Source organism: Malurus melanocephalus, unplaced genomic scaffold (assembly GCF_030028575.1).
Source record: "Malurus melanocephalus ecotype Western Australia unplaced genomic scaffold, MMel_1.1 scaffold_193, whole genome shotgun sequence".
NCBI classification, from domain to species: Eukaryota; Metazoa; Chordata; class Aves; order Passeriformes; family Maluridae; genus Malurus; species Malurus melanocephalus.
The window spans coordinates 1,021,853-1,036,953 of record NW_026623425.1 but is presented as its reverse complement, the minus strand read 5'-3'; the positions used below and the strand labels follow the sequence as shown (position 1 = coordinate 1,036,953).

Below are 15,101 nucleotides of genomic sequence, written 5' to 3'. Positions count from 1 at the left end.
TTTTGGGGGTTATTTATTGTTATTCTGTTTTTCTTTCCCAGCCGAGGCCTGAAGAGGGCTCCCGGCACTCGCTGCTGAGCCTGCCCTGCCCTCTTAGCATCAGCAGCACCGAACACGCTTTGAATTTGTAACTCAGTTCACCTGCAGTGCCGCCGCTTGTGACCATGTGGCTTTGTTCTGGCTGTGTTATATCCAACGAGCACTGAAATGAAGGCAGCTGAGCCTTCCTCAGTACATAAAGCCATGTGGGAAGGGGTTTCTGGTGTGTTAATCCACGTGAATCCTAGAAAAGCCACTGCACCGAGTCTGTCAAGGCAGGCATGGCCTCTTGCACCTTCCACAGCTGCTGTCCTTGGAGCTGTTCCCAAACAGGTGAAGGTGTGGGAGCTGCCCTCACTGGTGCTGATGATGTGCTGTGAAGGGACTGACGGATTGCTTTGGAATTGCCTCCTGCCCGGATACCAGGGACCAGGCAGTGCTGGTGATGGGTGAACAGAAGCCCTGGACAGGGCAGTCTTGTGCCAGTCCTTGCTGTGTAAGAGCCACAAGCCACAACATGGATCACAGAATTAAAGACAATTATATTTTTCCTCCTGTCAGTGTCTTGGTCAGTCTGTGCTCTCCTCAGTCATTTCCCAATCCTTCTGCCAGTTCCCTGTTATGCCTCATAGCAGGGATGCTGCAGGTACACTGGGGAAGGCAAGGCCTGTGTTTGAGGGAGATAAATCACAAAGCAGAATTCCTGATTGTGATTCCTGCGGAACAGAGCGGATTGAAAGGCTCAGTTCTCTTGGAGTTCAGCACTGCTCTGTCCACTGGTGTCACTCAAACTGAGCCACCCATCACAGCAGTTCCAGTATGTTCCAGTACACATCTCTGTGTTAGTCCATGTCCGTGTGTTGCTGAATGACCACATGTTGGGTGGGTGGCAGTGCCAGGCATGGCTGGGATTTCCAGTGGGAGGGCTCCCAAAGGCCCTGCAAGGAGGAGGCAGCAGCACTGAGTGTCAGTCAGTTTTCCATCCCAGGGAATTCTGGAAGGTGCTGGGCACTGCTGCAGCTGCTGGCCTGGGGCCACTTGTCCCCAAGGCTCAGCTGTCTCGTGCTTCCTTAAATAGAATGGGAAAAGGGTCTGAGCACTGTGACAGGGGTCAGCCATCCCAGCCATGGGCTTTTTTGGCATGAACTCCCCCTTGCTGCTCCCCACACGCTGTGCAGCTCTGCAGGCAGAGGGAAGCTGGGATTTGCCCTGGCAGGTGGGAGAGGATTCCCTCTTGCTGCACAGGGGCACAGCCTGCTCCAGCCAGGTGCCCCCCCCCTGAGCTGTTCCTGGCTCCCAGCCCTCCCAGGCGTATAAAGCACGAGGGGACGAGGAGGGGACGGGCAGTGGTGACAGGTGACACTGACAGGCAGCAGGAGCTGCCAGGTCCTGCCCAAACTTGGAGTGGGAAGTGAGCTCTTTCTTGAGCTGCACCGACTCTCTGTAGTGCTGGCAGATTTCTTTAATTCCTTTTCTTGTTGTTGTTTTTCTTTCCTGTATTAATTGACTCCTAAGGATCTACACTGGTGAGGAAAAGCTTCTGAGAAGCCACAGCCTCGAAGAGTAGTTTAGGTCTTCATTTTCAAAACTCTTCAGCCTGGTAAGCTTCTTTTATTAATTTGTGTTAATTATTTGTCAGTCTCATGGTGGAACTCAGCTTGGGGGAGTAGGCAGGCAACCCAGGTAGTTGAAAATGGAACACAAATTGATGTTTTTCCTTCAAAGATCTCCAGATGGAGGATCCCATCCAGCTGAAAGAGGAGGGCAATAAATATTTTCAGGCCAGTGACTACGAGAAAGCCCTTCAAAGCTACTCTCAAGCCATAAAGCTGAACAAGGATAAGACACTACAGGCGGTGCTGTACAGGAATAGGGCAGCCTGTTTCCTCAAAAAGGTGAGAAAAGCTCCCCTCACCTGGGCAGTGCTCAAGGGGAGAGGAGCAGGAAGGCAGCCAAGGGCACTCACTGGCTGTGGACTGGGTGGTTTGTCCATTTATTGAATAGGGTGTTTCCAGCTGGTCTGAAATTATATGTTCTGGGCTTGTGCTGGAGCTTCACTGGGGTGTCCTGTTGGGAAATGGGAACAGAGAGATCCCAATGGCCATCAGAAATGGGGACATGCCCTGCTATTCCATGGCTAACAAACCTCTCCTTCCTGGTTTAACAGGAGGAATATGCCAAGGCAGCCTCAGATGCATCTAGAGGTAAGGAAGAGGCTTTTTTGAGGGAAGCTGGGTACACTTGCTCAGCCTGCCCTTGATGCTTTAGAGGATTTTAGCTTTTATATTTTTCATGTATCTGTAATCCTGTTATTCTTTAGTGGATAACTCCAGACTCAAGTGCTAAACTACTATTCTCTGAATTTAGACAAAACAATTCCTCTCCAGGCCCCAAACTCAAGGACACCTCACTGTGCCAGGCCCCAAGAGATGCAAACAACAGTGAATTGGGGGGAGCAAACTTGGAGTCAATGAATTCATTACCTGAAGCTGTAATTGGAGGATTCACCCCCCCTCCCATGTGTAAATGGACAAAATCTATAAAGTGTGAAAAACCCATAAGCCATCGTCCATTGTGGGCGCAGCCCCTGGGTGGGCTGGGACTGCTCTGAATGTGCCTGAAGGCCGTTCAATAAATAGAACTGCTTTTTATTCTCTGAATTTTGTCCAGCCTCTGTTTTAGGTAAGCCGGATTTAGGCATCACTCTGACATCTTCTTTTGGGACATTGTGGCCTTATTCCTTGATGTCCTCTAACACCCAAGTGCTGAGGCCACAAGAGAATTCCTGGAGGTTCAAATGACGTTGTAGCAATTTGCTGTGCTGGTACAATCAGTGCTAATCAGGCACTGATTGATGCTAATAACAAAGCAAATCACAGTTTGCACAGGCCAGTTCCAAGCAGCAAGCTCTGATGCCTGGTGTTTTGGATCTTTTCCCCAGCTATTGACATCAATGCTTCGGATATTAAAGCCTTGTACCGGCGCAGCCAAGCCCTGGAAAAACTGGGCAAGTTGGACCAAGCGTTCAAAGATGCTCAGAAATGTGCCACCCTTGAACCCCGCAACAAAAACTTCCAGGAGACCCTGAGGCGACTGGGAGCCAACATTCAGGAGAAGGTAAATTCCCAGGGAATGGTCCTGGATTCACCCCACAGGGATGGGAAATCCTTGCTCTGGGTTACACCAGTGGATTGTTGGTGGAAGCTTGTGACAATGTAGGGGGATAAATAGGCTCARTTAACTGGAAGTTCATAAYTGATGTGTGTAAATCTGAGGATTGSRTTGAATGTTTGAAGTAAAAAGCTTGGCAGCTCCCTCCTGAGGCTGGCCTGGTACTGAGTGTCTTGGAAAGGTCYTGGCAAGGAGCTGGACTAGCTTTGGGCTGGGTCTGGCAGTTGCTGCAATTACCTTTATGGGAAGCTGTGAAGAAATCATTGCACCATTATGTACTGGGAAGTTGTAGAAATTATGGTTTAGGGCTGGCTCTGCCTGTGCCCATGAGTTGGGTAACATGCTGATCTCAGAAATATGATACCTCTTGTTATTCATCTTAAATTGTCTGTGATTTGAGGGTGGGGAGTATTCTTCAAGGGAAAAAGGAAAACTTCTTGATTTTCTCTCTCTGATGCTCTGTGCTCTCTCTCAACACAGCTGCGCATTCAGTTCTCCACCGACTCAAGGGTGCAGAAGATGTTTGAGATCCTGCTGGATGAAAACAGCGACAAAGAAAAGCGAGAAAAGGTGAGAACTGCCCTGGACTTGGCAAAATGACTGTTTAATGTCTGAGGCTGCACCAGGGAGCAGAACACTGTGTTCCTTTCCCTGTCCCACCTGGATGGAGGGAGCTGGGAGGTGAACTGCACTCACAATGAAGCATCAGCCCTGTGTCRAGGGAAGGTGGCCCAACTTCCCAAAATACCAAAGGTGGGATCAGCCTGGACTTCTGCTCTGGTTCATCTCTGCCACCCTCCAGATGTTCCCCTCCAAACAGTGACCCACTCTCCTGGGGCAGAGCAGTGCTGATCCCTAAATGCACCTGGATAGACTGTTGGGTGGGGTCTGAGCTAGGTTGCTATACCTGCCAGGACATGGCCAACCACAGCTCCCAGCAGGATCTCCCAGAGCTGCATGGAGATGTTCTGGAGGCTGGGCTGTGCCACTGACCCCTGATTCTTCTGCCTCCCACCCAGGCTGCAAACAACCTCATAGTCCTGGGGCGGGAGGAAGCAGGCGCCGAGAGGATTTTCCAGAATAATGGGGTCAACTTGCTGCTGCAGTTGATAGAAACCAAAAATCCTGATCTGATCCTGGCAGCCGTGAGGACACTCTCAGGAATGTGCACAGGACATAAGGCTCGGGTAAGGCCAGGGTGCTTGGATCTTTGCTGCTGCTGCCTTTTGCACCTAGGGAGGGGGAAATTACCGTCGTTTGTGTTGTTTGTGAGCAGTGGGAAAAAAAATAAAATTCTGCCTTGTACTGACTTGGGATTCACTGAGGAAAATAGTTTCTTTGTCCCAGCTGAGCCTGGAGGCCTTTGCTAACATTGTCCTGCTCTCTTTCCTGGGGCCAGGCCACTGCCATTCTCCATTACCTGGGCATCGACAGCATTTGCATGTGGATGTCGGTGGACAATGAAGAAATCTCCCTGGCTGTCTGCAACCTCCTGCAGTCCATCACTGACTGCTTGCTGGGCCAGGGGAAGGAGGAGCACCACGGCAAGGAGGAGGCTCTAGTGCTAGGTAAGAGCGCATCAGCACTCCTTCCCTCTGGCTGCAGGTGTGGGCCAAGCCCCTGGGATTCCACCTTTATTCCTCATTCTTTGGTGAAGTGGGGACTTTACCCTTCAGCTGTCCAGGAGGGCAAYCTGCACACAGCTCTTGTACTCGTGGACAGCTTAAACACCTCTGTTCCTGCCACACCATGGCTTTAGATGATTTTACTGGGTTCACCTGCTTTCAGAGATGTAACTGGCTATTACTGCTTTGTTTCTGTGTAGAYACTAAGAAGGATTTGAAGATGATCACAATGCGTTTGCTGGATATGYTGGTCAGTAAGAAAGTGTCTGGGCAAGGGCGAGACCGAGCCCTCAACCTCCTCAACAAGAACATACCAAGGAAGGACCTGAAAGACCACGACAACAGCAGGAGCCTCTTTGTCATTGACAATGGTGAGTCCTTCCCCGCCATCCTGCTCTTATTTGGGAGATGTGGAGCTGTGTGTTCTTGCCTGAATTCCTGTAGAACTGGTCCCACCTATAAAATAAATCCTCTCTGGCTTTTTTTTTTTTTTTTTTTTTTTTGTATGCAAGGCTGGACCAAAGTTAGACTTATAAGCAGGAGGCAGTATTAAGGGACAGTCAACTGTGTATGAGAACAAGAATTTTTGAGTTTCTGAAGGACTATCTAACATCTCTAGTTTGCTTTTTCCTATGTATTTGTTAATGTTAGGAAGATTTGGCTTGGATAAATTGTCTGGTTTGGAAAGGATGAGAACCTGCTAAGTTTGGTGTACTCATAAATGGRTAAATTCTAAAACTGGACAAGAGTGAGGAATTTGTGAGCTGTGTGTTTTGATACCCATTCCAGTGCATGTGAGTGTTACCATTTTGATTGAAGTTTTTTAATAATAATTCAGCAAAAGGAAGGTTTAGTCATCCAGAATCACTTGAAAGTGGCTGAGTTTTCCTCAGTCAGAGCTTCCAGCCTTTGAGGTCAGTAGGTTTAATGCCTCCTGACAAAAATAACAGATCTAGTCAGGGGCCTAATGCAGTTTTGCTTATCTCACTCTGAGAGCTGGAAAAAAGCCTGATGCTGCAAACCTGTAATCTCACCAGCAAAAGCTTCTCCCCAGTGAATATCTGAATGTCTTTTTTGCTTAAGATTTATGTGATYAGGCTGCAAAATAATTGAAAATTATCCAAGCTGGCTATTTCACAGCAAGAAAGTAAGAAATGGTATCTTGACGTTTGCTCAGACCATCTCCCCTCTGACAGCCATACCACTCCATCGTTTCCAGGCTTAAAAAAGATCCTGAAAGTGGTGGGCCAGATTCCTGAGATGCCTGACTGCCTGCCACTGACAGAGAACACCCAGCTCACTGCCTCTGTCCTCCTAAATAAACTCTAYGATGACCTGCGCTGCGACCCGGAGCGGGACAACTACCGGGTGATCTGCGAGGAGTACATCAAGTGAGTCAGGGGTGAGCTGGCCCGGAGGGACAGGAGCAGGGGTCTTGAGGGTGAGATCAAGCACTTGAAGTCCACTTATGTTCAAAACTGGGGCTCTGGGAGATACTGATTTGCTTCAGATCCTGCTGGATCACAGCTGCTGCAGGAATTTGTGCTGCCAAAAACTAATACGATTCAGCAGTGCACTTGAGAGGGCATTCCCTCCCACCACTGTTCCATACTCTACTCCCTCTATCCCATGCAGGAGCAAAATCGACCCACAAAACATGGATAAGACACTCCATGCTGTCCAGATTGTGTCTGGAGTTCTACAAGGGCCCTTTGACTTAGGCAACAAGCTGCTTGGCATGAARGGAGTGATGGAGATGATGGTAGCCCTGTGTGGGTCTGAGAGGGAGATTGACCARCTGGTGGCTGTGGAAGCCCTCATCCATGCTTCCACCAAGCTGAGCAGAGCCACYTTCATCATCACCAACGGGGTGACGCTCCTGAAGGAGATCTACAAGAAGACCAAGAATGAGAAGATCAAAATCCGAGCTCTGGTGGTAAGGATATGGCCCCTGCCTCTATTGCTGGCCACACTCAGCAGCTTAATCCTCGGCTTGGGAGAGGAGAGAGGTTCTGGGAATTTTGGGCTCAGCTTGGTGGTGGTTTATGGTGTTTCCCYCTACTGAAAAGGGAGAGCACATGGATTATTGGAAGTAAAACTGATTAATCTTCTATTAAAAATATCAAACAGGAGCACAAAACATCCCTTTGCTCTGCTACAAGCTGAACGACCTACCAGCTGTTACAATGCTTCTTCTGCTAGAACTGGCCTTACTTGAAATGTGGGCTTAGTCTGGTTAGTCTGCTTAGTCTGGGGCAGCAACACGAGAGGATTAATGAGTCTTTCTCACGGGTATGTCCTCCTCATCCTCCTCAGGGTCTCTGCAAGCTGGGCTCAGCAGGAGGCACAGACTAYGGCCTGAGGCAGTTTGCTGAGGGCTCCACTGAGAAGTTAGCCAAGCAGTGCCGCAAGTGAGTGCCTTCACTTCTTCCTCCAGTTGTTCTAATCCTTGCAAAATACAATATATTCCCTTCCCATGAAATCCTGCCCACACGTTGCCTTGATTTCCTGTGCTGCCTGCCCGCTGACAGTGCCCCCAGAGCYACTGCACTGKGACCTGGAGCTGTTCTGTGCCTGGRGAAGTCATATGTTCCTCCTGCCTCAATATCCAGATGAGTCTTCTCCCTCCCTCACTGCCCATGGGAGACACCAGATCTGGTGCCTCCCTCTTTGCAGAGTGGCACAGCCTAAGCACTACCTTGAATATGCACAAGTCCCTTGTAAAGGTGAATTTGCCAGGTGCAGTGACCAAGGAGGTGGGTGAAGTTAGGAAGTGACTGAATGGGTGGTGTTCCTGCTGGCATCTCATATTTTGTGGGATGGAAAAGGCAAATCAGTGCAGAGTAGCTGTTTGGTCTGTCATTCCCTGCAATATTTAGACCCCTCAAGTTGGGCCATGGGAGGAAGGTCATGTCTCAAGGGGAAGCATCCACAGTCTTAGAAGCTGCAGCAGAACCTGAGGACATTTTCGAGCCTGAATCAGCCTCAGTATCTGTTTTTCCTGTCTTTTTCCAGATAAATTAGTCTTGGCTCCTGAGATAGAAATGTGGGTGTTTTTCTCTCTTCCAGATGGTTGTGCAACACCGGCATTGATGCCCGCACCAGGAAATGGGCGGTGGAAGGGCTGTCATACCTCACACTTGATGCAGACGTGAAAGATGACTTTGTTGAAGATGAGCCAGCCCTGAAAGCTATGTTTGATTTAGCCAAGGTCCATCTTCTTTCCTTGTTCCCTCAGTCCTCTGGTAGCATCAAGTTCTCCCAGCTCTCCAGCCCTACACTGTGTCTCCAGTCATGAGGAGCTGTGACCACAACCCCTCATCTCTGGTCCAGCAGAACTTCAGTTTTGCCTGTGCCACAGAGACATCTGAAGTTCTGCTGAACCTTTACCATCAGCAACTGGTTGAAAACCAAAGGCATCAAGGTGTTGACAGCACCTGATGATGTCAAACACCTTGTTTGACCATAAAAACTTTAGGTTTTCCCAGCCATGGGCTATGAAGTTGGGGATAAGGCTAAGAATATTTCCAGCAGTGCAAAACACCACGATGGCAGTGCAAAGGGACCCATTTCCCTCCTGTGTCCTCCTCTCCCTCACAAAAGCTTTTATTTTCCTGTGCAGGCAATTGACAAGACCATCCTGTATTCCGTGGCCACTGCACTGGTGAACTGCACCAACAGCTATGATACCAAGGAGCTGGTCCCAGAGCTGGTGCAGCTGGCAAAATTCTCCAAGCAGCACGTGCCTGAGGAGCATCCAAAGGTGTGTTGTGCCCAGCTGGGSAGCTGGGATATGCTGCACAGATCTGGAGACTTTTTTTGTTGTATCCATTATCACAAACTTCAGGTCTCCTGCTCCAGGCTGAGATTGTTTTCCTCTCCAGCCAAGCTTGGCTGTTAAGTAGCTGGATGGTAGAATGCCAGCTGCTAAGAGTTAATCCTTTCTCAATGTTTTCCCCTTAGGACAAGAAGGATTTTGTGGTGAAGMGGGTGAAGCGCCTGCTGAAGGCTGGGGTTGTCTCTGCCTTGACCTGCATGGTGAAGGCTGACAGTGCCATTCTGACTGACCAAAGCAAGGAGCTCATTGCCAGGTGCCTTCACTGCTGTCCTGGGAGCTGGGAGCACTGGCCAGCCCCTGTGCCATGGGGAGGGACACCTGGGCTGGCTTCTTCTTTGTGGGGTGGGGCATTCTGCCTGTGGGAGAGCGTGTGGAGAAAAGATTTAAAACCAAAGGTTTTGTTTAGCAGTGTCATAAAAATCCATGTTCTGACCTTCAAGCTGCCTTGCTAGGATGCATTTTGAATTTTCAGTTCTCTGTGTTGCTTCTGACTGGAATAGAGTTTATCTTATARATCTGGAAAGTTCTTACTGTGCCATTTGTTGCTTCCTCATAGAGTGCTGTTTGCGTGGGGTTAAGCACCTGGGATTCACCTAGTAGCTCTGACACTCCTGCAAAACCTCAGCCCCTTYCCATGAGGAATGTTGGCTGTTGCTGTCCCTTGTGGCTGTTTCACTGAGTGTTCTGTGCCTCTGCAGGGTGTTCCTTGCCTTGTGTGAAGACCCCAAGGACCGTGGGACCATTGTCGCTCAAGGCGGTGGGAAGGTGATCACTTTTCTGCTCACAATTCCTGATGTGCTGTTAATGTCTGCTGGGAGCCTGGGGTGTGCCTCCAGTGAGGGACAGTGACAGAAAAGCACGAGCTGTCCCCCACTGGGGCCACACTGACAATCCAGTCCCACCTCTGCAAGGCTCCAAAGAAGTGATGCTSTTGGAGAGTCTGTGTGAGCTACAAGCTCTGGCATGGTGCCTATTTAACAACAAAAGCAAGACATCACAGAGGGCTGCAGGATATTTTTAACTTATTTTAGTCTGTTGAGRCAATCCTGTAAATCTCCTTAGAACACTGAATGTTTTTTCCTGTGTGTCTCCAGGCCCTGATACCTCTGGCTGTGGAAGGCACAGACGTTGGCAAGATAAAGGCTTCTCATGCTCTGGCAAAAATTGCTGCAATCTCCAATCCAGACATTGCATTCCCTGGGGAGAGGGTAAGCTTAAAAAATAAAAATAATCAAAAATCTAAAAGTATTGATACTTTCTTTAGCAAATTAAAATTGCTAACACCTGAGAGCTGGAAAAGCAGTGATRTGCCTTCTCTTCTAGGTGTATGAGGTGGTGAGGCCCCTTGTCAGCCTGCTGAACACAGAGAGAGATGGCCTCCAGAACTACGAGGCTCTGTTGGGTCTCACAAACTTTTCAGGAAGAAGTGATAAACTTAGGTGAGTTTTACTGCTTTTTAACCTTTCCTCTTCCCCAGGGGCAAATGTGAATTACAGTGGAATGCTTGTTGGACTATGAAGACTGGTCRGTTTGAGCTACCTTTGGCAGAGCTACCAAAGTCTCAGAAATTAATGAAATAGGAAAAAGAGAGTGGCATATTTTCCTCTAGAAACAGCAAATACATGAACCTCATCTGCTTCAGGCAGGGAATGAACCAAATGAGCTCCAGTGCTTCAGACACTGATTTGTTTCAAGGCCTTCCCTGCAGTTAATATTTGATAARTTGATTATTGCTTGACCCATAATTGGGKYTTTTTAYTGCTCTTTGACACAGGCTGAAGATAATCAAAGAGAAGGCCCTGCCAGATATTGAAAACTACATGTTTGAGAATCATGACCAACTTCGACAAGCAGCCACAGAGTGCATGTGCAACTTGGTGGTCAACAAGGAGGTAACTCACTGGGGATCTCAAACCTGGCTGCATGCACCATCCCCTGTGAGGAGCCACCCCTAATTGTGTTATCTCTGGGATTGGTTATTTTAGGTTCAAGAGCGTTTTGTGGCTGATGGCAATGACAGGYTGAAGCTGGTGGTGTTGCTGTGTGGTGAGGATGATGAGAAAGTCCAGGTTGCAGCAGCAGGAGCCCTGGCCATGCTCACGGCAGCACAAAAGAAGCTCTGCTCRAAGATGACTCAAGTGGTAAGAGCATAACTCTGAATTTGGGCAGTGTGGRTGTACCCTGCAAGGGTTCTGGCTCAAACATGAAAATGCCTCTCAAAAGGGAGATGCAATCTATGAGTTTCATAGTGAGGGACCTGGAGAAGCTGGGTCCTGGGTGTGCATGCTTTTAGTCCATTTTGATAAATAACCTGAAATCCAATCTTTTCACTCAGAAATGAGAAGAGTTTGATCCATAACCTACTGAGCTTTACAGATCCCAAAGAATCTCCCTTCTCTGCATAGTTCTGTATGCTCAGAGAACTAGACCCTGCATGACTAAGTGCCTGAAGAGCTGTGGTTGAGAACTCCTGAAGCTGTTGTGTTCCACAAATGATGATGTTTGACACTAGAGCTCATTAAGATAAAAATTATTAATCAAGCCAAAAGAGAGGCCGAGAAAGATCAGGGTGGGGCAGTATCCTGGTCATCTCAGATGAGAACTTTGTCAATACTCTGGTCAGGTCCTTTTCACAGAGATCATTCAGCAGCCTAAACATGAAATGTGTTTCATGTGGTTCCAGTGCTGTGAAAGATTCTGATTTCTTTTAYGACAAAAATTGGGTTCAAATGCTTGGAGTCAGGTTTCCTTAGYTAAAAAATTAAATAACTGTAAGTGACATGGGTATTGCTCTTCTGCTGAAGGAAGCAGAAGTGATGTTCTTGGTTGAGATATTCTTCAGATCAGTACTGATCATCTCTCTCCCCCTTCCAGACCACCCAGTGGCTTGAAATCCTGCAGAGGCTCTGCCTGCATGACAACATGGAGGTCCAGCACCGAGGGTTGGTCATTGCTTTCAACTTAATCAGCGCTGACAAAGAGCTGGCGAAGAAGCTGGTGGAGTCAGAGCTGCTGGAGATCCTGACGTACATCGGGAAGCAGGAGGATCACCCCAAGAAGCAGCACATCATCGGCGTGGCACGTGATTGCCTCACCAAGTGCATGGATTATGAGCTGATCAAACCTCTCTCTCAGGCATGAGGGAATGAAAAGCACCCAAAAAAACGCTGAGTGTGGGGGAAAGAAATGGAGAGATATGGAAAAGCGAGAGCCAGGAGGAGAATCTGGTGCCATTATCAAGGCACGGAATAGTTTGGGGACAACTTTGGAGGATYATAAGCTGTATGAGGAAAAGAAGGGCATTTGCCTGGGAAATTTGGGAAGTGTCCATCTGAGTAATTCCCAGATGGTGTGAATCCTTTCTCTGCCCCCATTCAGCTGACAATGATGAAAGCTTCAAGGCCCAGCTGTAAAAGAGTTGGTTGTGTTGGAGATATGTCAGAGGCTGTTGGAAGTGAAYTCAACAAAGCTGAAATTTGTTCTGCATCTACCTTCAGCTCCTGGTACGTCTGGAAATCGCAGCAATGGTGGAACAGGGAGGGTTAAGTGCCTTCTATTCTGTAGTCAGAAAAYAGGATTTTAGCTGTGTGCTCTTTTGTTCATTTATTGCAAGTTGTGTGCCAAAGTGTGAGGATGGTGGGGGAAACTCTTAATAAACTCACTACTTCGTTCCATGTGGAWTTCCTGTTGTGATTTTATTGAGCAAAAGGAGAATCTAAGGCAAGTCTCACTTGCAGTCTTGCATCACCCCTGGAAAACCAGAGTAAGTGGTAGCACAGGTTGAATTTTCACTCCTTGCAAACCATTCAGTGCTGCCCAAATGCAGCAGGGTCACCATGAAGGTGTCACACCGGGGAACAGTGTTTGGCTCAATAGAGAATATAGAAAATATCCCATTTATGGAAAAAAAAAGGACGAGAAGCAACCCACCAGTTTGTAATCACATTAAACTTCATTTTATAAATGTTTTAGTTCCAGCAGAGACTCTTAATGCGTGCTGTGGACAACCCAAAAAATCAGACCCTTGCTTTGGTCCCTGCGGCGATGTCCCTAAGCATGTAGCAAATATAAATATACTCAGCAATAACTTAAATGTTAAATTCAAGCACATTGAAATATTTCTGATCATACTAAATATCAGTGATGGTCACAAAAGGGACAGCATGATGAAATGTYGAGGTCTGGGGGTTATGAGAGGAACCATGGGGGTAGTCCTTTCTCACATGCTGATTAAGAAAAAAAATTAATATGAAGTGCTGCTAATGTCCTGAATTTGGAAAAGATTGAAATTTTAAGCTAATAGGTTTGATGACCTTAAGGCAAATTTATTTGGAGGGCAATTCCAGCTGTGTTCAATGAATGTAATCACATTCAGTTAAATCAYTGGTACTTTATAATCACAGCAAGGGGAATATCACTGTTCTTCCAGATCAAGGGAACCACATTCYRTGGTGGAACAAATGGTGTGTTATCTACCAGCCTTCACAKTTTGGATATCCAGTTTTAGRGATTTTGRATCTGTCTCTCGAAAGTACTTTACATCAGCTCTATACAGGTTTACCTACCCAGCATCTCTGACACCAAGACAAAATAACATCGGTATTGAAGGGCAAAGTTTTTCTTCTCCCAATAAAGCTTCTYTTTGGAGCAACTGCGTTCTACTAACTGACTGTTGCTGAAGTTGAGTGGGGAAATAACTTCTGTAAAAGCCATTTATTGGCATTTTTTTCAGTTAAAACAATAACACAACAGTCCGATTACACCAACAGAGACCGCCCACCGCCTCAAGCCCCCTCAGGCTTCCTCAGGGCGGGAAACGCTCGCTCCGCCCCCAGCTCCTCTAACGCGCCTTCCTATTGGCTCCGGTTCGGCCCCGCCGGCAGAGCCGCGCGCTGTGATTGGCTGTTCCCACCGGAGGGGCGGGGCAATGCGTGCGGCTCCGCCCCGGCGCGGCCGGGCCTGCGGGATGGAGCGGCGTGAGGGGACACGGGACACAGAGACACCGGGACACGGGACACAGGGGCTGGGGAGTGGCGGTACCGGCAATGCGGGTCCGCGCTGGGGCAGCTGAGGGACCGGGCTGTGCGGGGACGAGCACAGGGAGCCTGCGGGGACGCGGAAGTGGCTGTTTGGGGCTGGCTGAAGGGGGGAACCTGACGGAGGTAGGGCATGGGGGGAGGATATCTGGGAGCCTGGGGCATGCGGTGCTGGAGTAGGGCGGACACGGACAGAGGAACTGGGGACTGAAGAGCTGCACGGACCTGGTGGGGAGAATACAGGGAAGGAAATGGGAAACTGCGTTTGGGAAGGGTAGGATCCAAACAGGCCTCTGGACCCTTGGARAGACACTGACTGCAGTCACATTTATAGGTATGACATGTTTTTCTTCTCTTGGGTTTGCGTGGTACTGGCTCTAATGACATTGGAATCCCATTTTGTGACCCATCTTCCCCAGCTCCTGCTGTTGCAGCAGGGATTTCACCTCCCTGTGCTCCCCTGCTACACGTGCTTCATCCTGTAGGGAGGAGGAAACCTTTCCAGCCTCTGGTTTGGGAGCAAGTTCCTTATTGAAGAATAATAGATTTGCCCAAAGCAATGATGAGCGAAGTATAGTCTGAACTGGTATTGCTGAGACTCCGTGTCTCTGCTCTGACCAGGGCATGATCATGTAATCTTCTCTCTGAGCTACTTTGAGTTAAGTTCGTCTGCAGAAAACAGCTTTGCTGCTTCTTGAAACTTKGATGCACCCTAAAAAAAAATTAAGAATTTTTAGCAATTTCCTTTAATGGCAGAAAAACAAAGCCTTAATTTGAAAGGAAAGGCTGGGCWAATCAATCAAGTATACAAAAAGAGATGGGGATATTCTCTAATTTAGTTTTTTGTTCTTTTCCAGGTCCTGGTGACATCTTCATATTGATTTCTCTCTTCCTGTAAAAAAGGAAGCATCTGTGTATCTATGGGAAACTATCTCTGAGTATGTTATGGTGGTTTTCCCTTAACAGCAGAAGCTACTTTGTTTCTGTTAAGTAGCAAAGGCAGTTCAATTGCTTAAAGCACTTTTTTTTTAACACTACCCAGATGAGCTGTGAATGTGCCTTAGATTCACTAGATACTTTAAAAGACTTGCAAAGTCAGGTTCTGGCAGTGAGATACTGAGCAACTCCAGTGCTGCTAATATTGATGGAATTGTACTAAACAAAGACAATGTATCCTGAGAGTATAAATGATACATGACTGTGTAGAAATCACAAATTAGTATGTAAGTCCAAAGGTTGGTTTAATAAAGTTGGTGCTCCCTGAACAAACTTCTCTTTTCAATCTTTAGCCCMTCATGGCTTTAAGAACACAATTAAAAAGCAGATAAATGGGAATTTTTCTATAACCCCAGTTGGTTTTGTAGCTTTGGTTTAGAGCAAGAAACCTGACAA

General features: G+C 47.8%; 1 protein-coding gene and 1 non-coding gene across 2 annotated transcripts; both read left to right on the top strand.

Annotated features, from left to right (window-relative positions):
- The first annotated feature begins 1,771 nt into the window (after window positions 1-1,771).
- UNC45B (unc-45 myosin chaperone B) lies at window positions 1,772-12,329 on the top strand. Its single transcript, XM_057373365.1, has 19 exons — window positions 1,772-1,934; window positions 2,207-2,243; window positions 2,981-3,156; window positions 3,691-3,780; window positions 4,230-4,397; window positions 4,610-4,778; window positions 5,036-5,206; window positions 6,055-6,226; window positions 6,471-6,771; window positions 7,152-7,246; window positions 7,905-8,046; window positions 8,458-8,598; window positions 8,799-8,926; window positions 9,372-9,438; window positions 9,768-9,881; window positions 9,997-10,112; window positions 10,448-10,565; window positions 10,659-10,814; window positions 11,548-12,329. The coding sequence occupies exons 1-19, from the start codon at window positions 1,773-1,775 to the stop codon at window positions 11,812-11,814; spliced, it is 2,790 nt and encodes a 929-aa protein (XP_057229348.1). The 5' UTR covers window position 1,772; the 3' UTR covers window positions 11,815-12,329.
- Window positions 12,330-14,263: 1,934 nt separating this feature from the next.
- Window positions 14,264-14,361, top strand: LOC130577787 (Z30 small nucleolar RNA). The gene has a single exon (XR_008965807.1). It is a non-coding gene; the product is annotated as a Z30 small nucleolar RNA (small nucleolar RNA).
- Window positions 14,362-15,101: the final 740 nt, after the last annotated feature.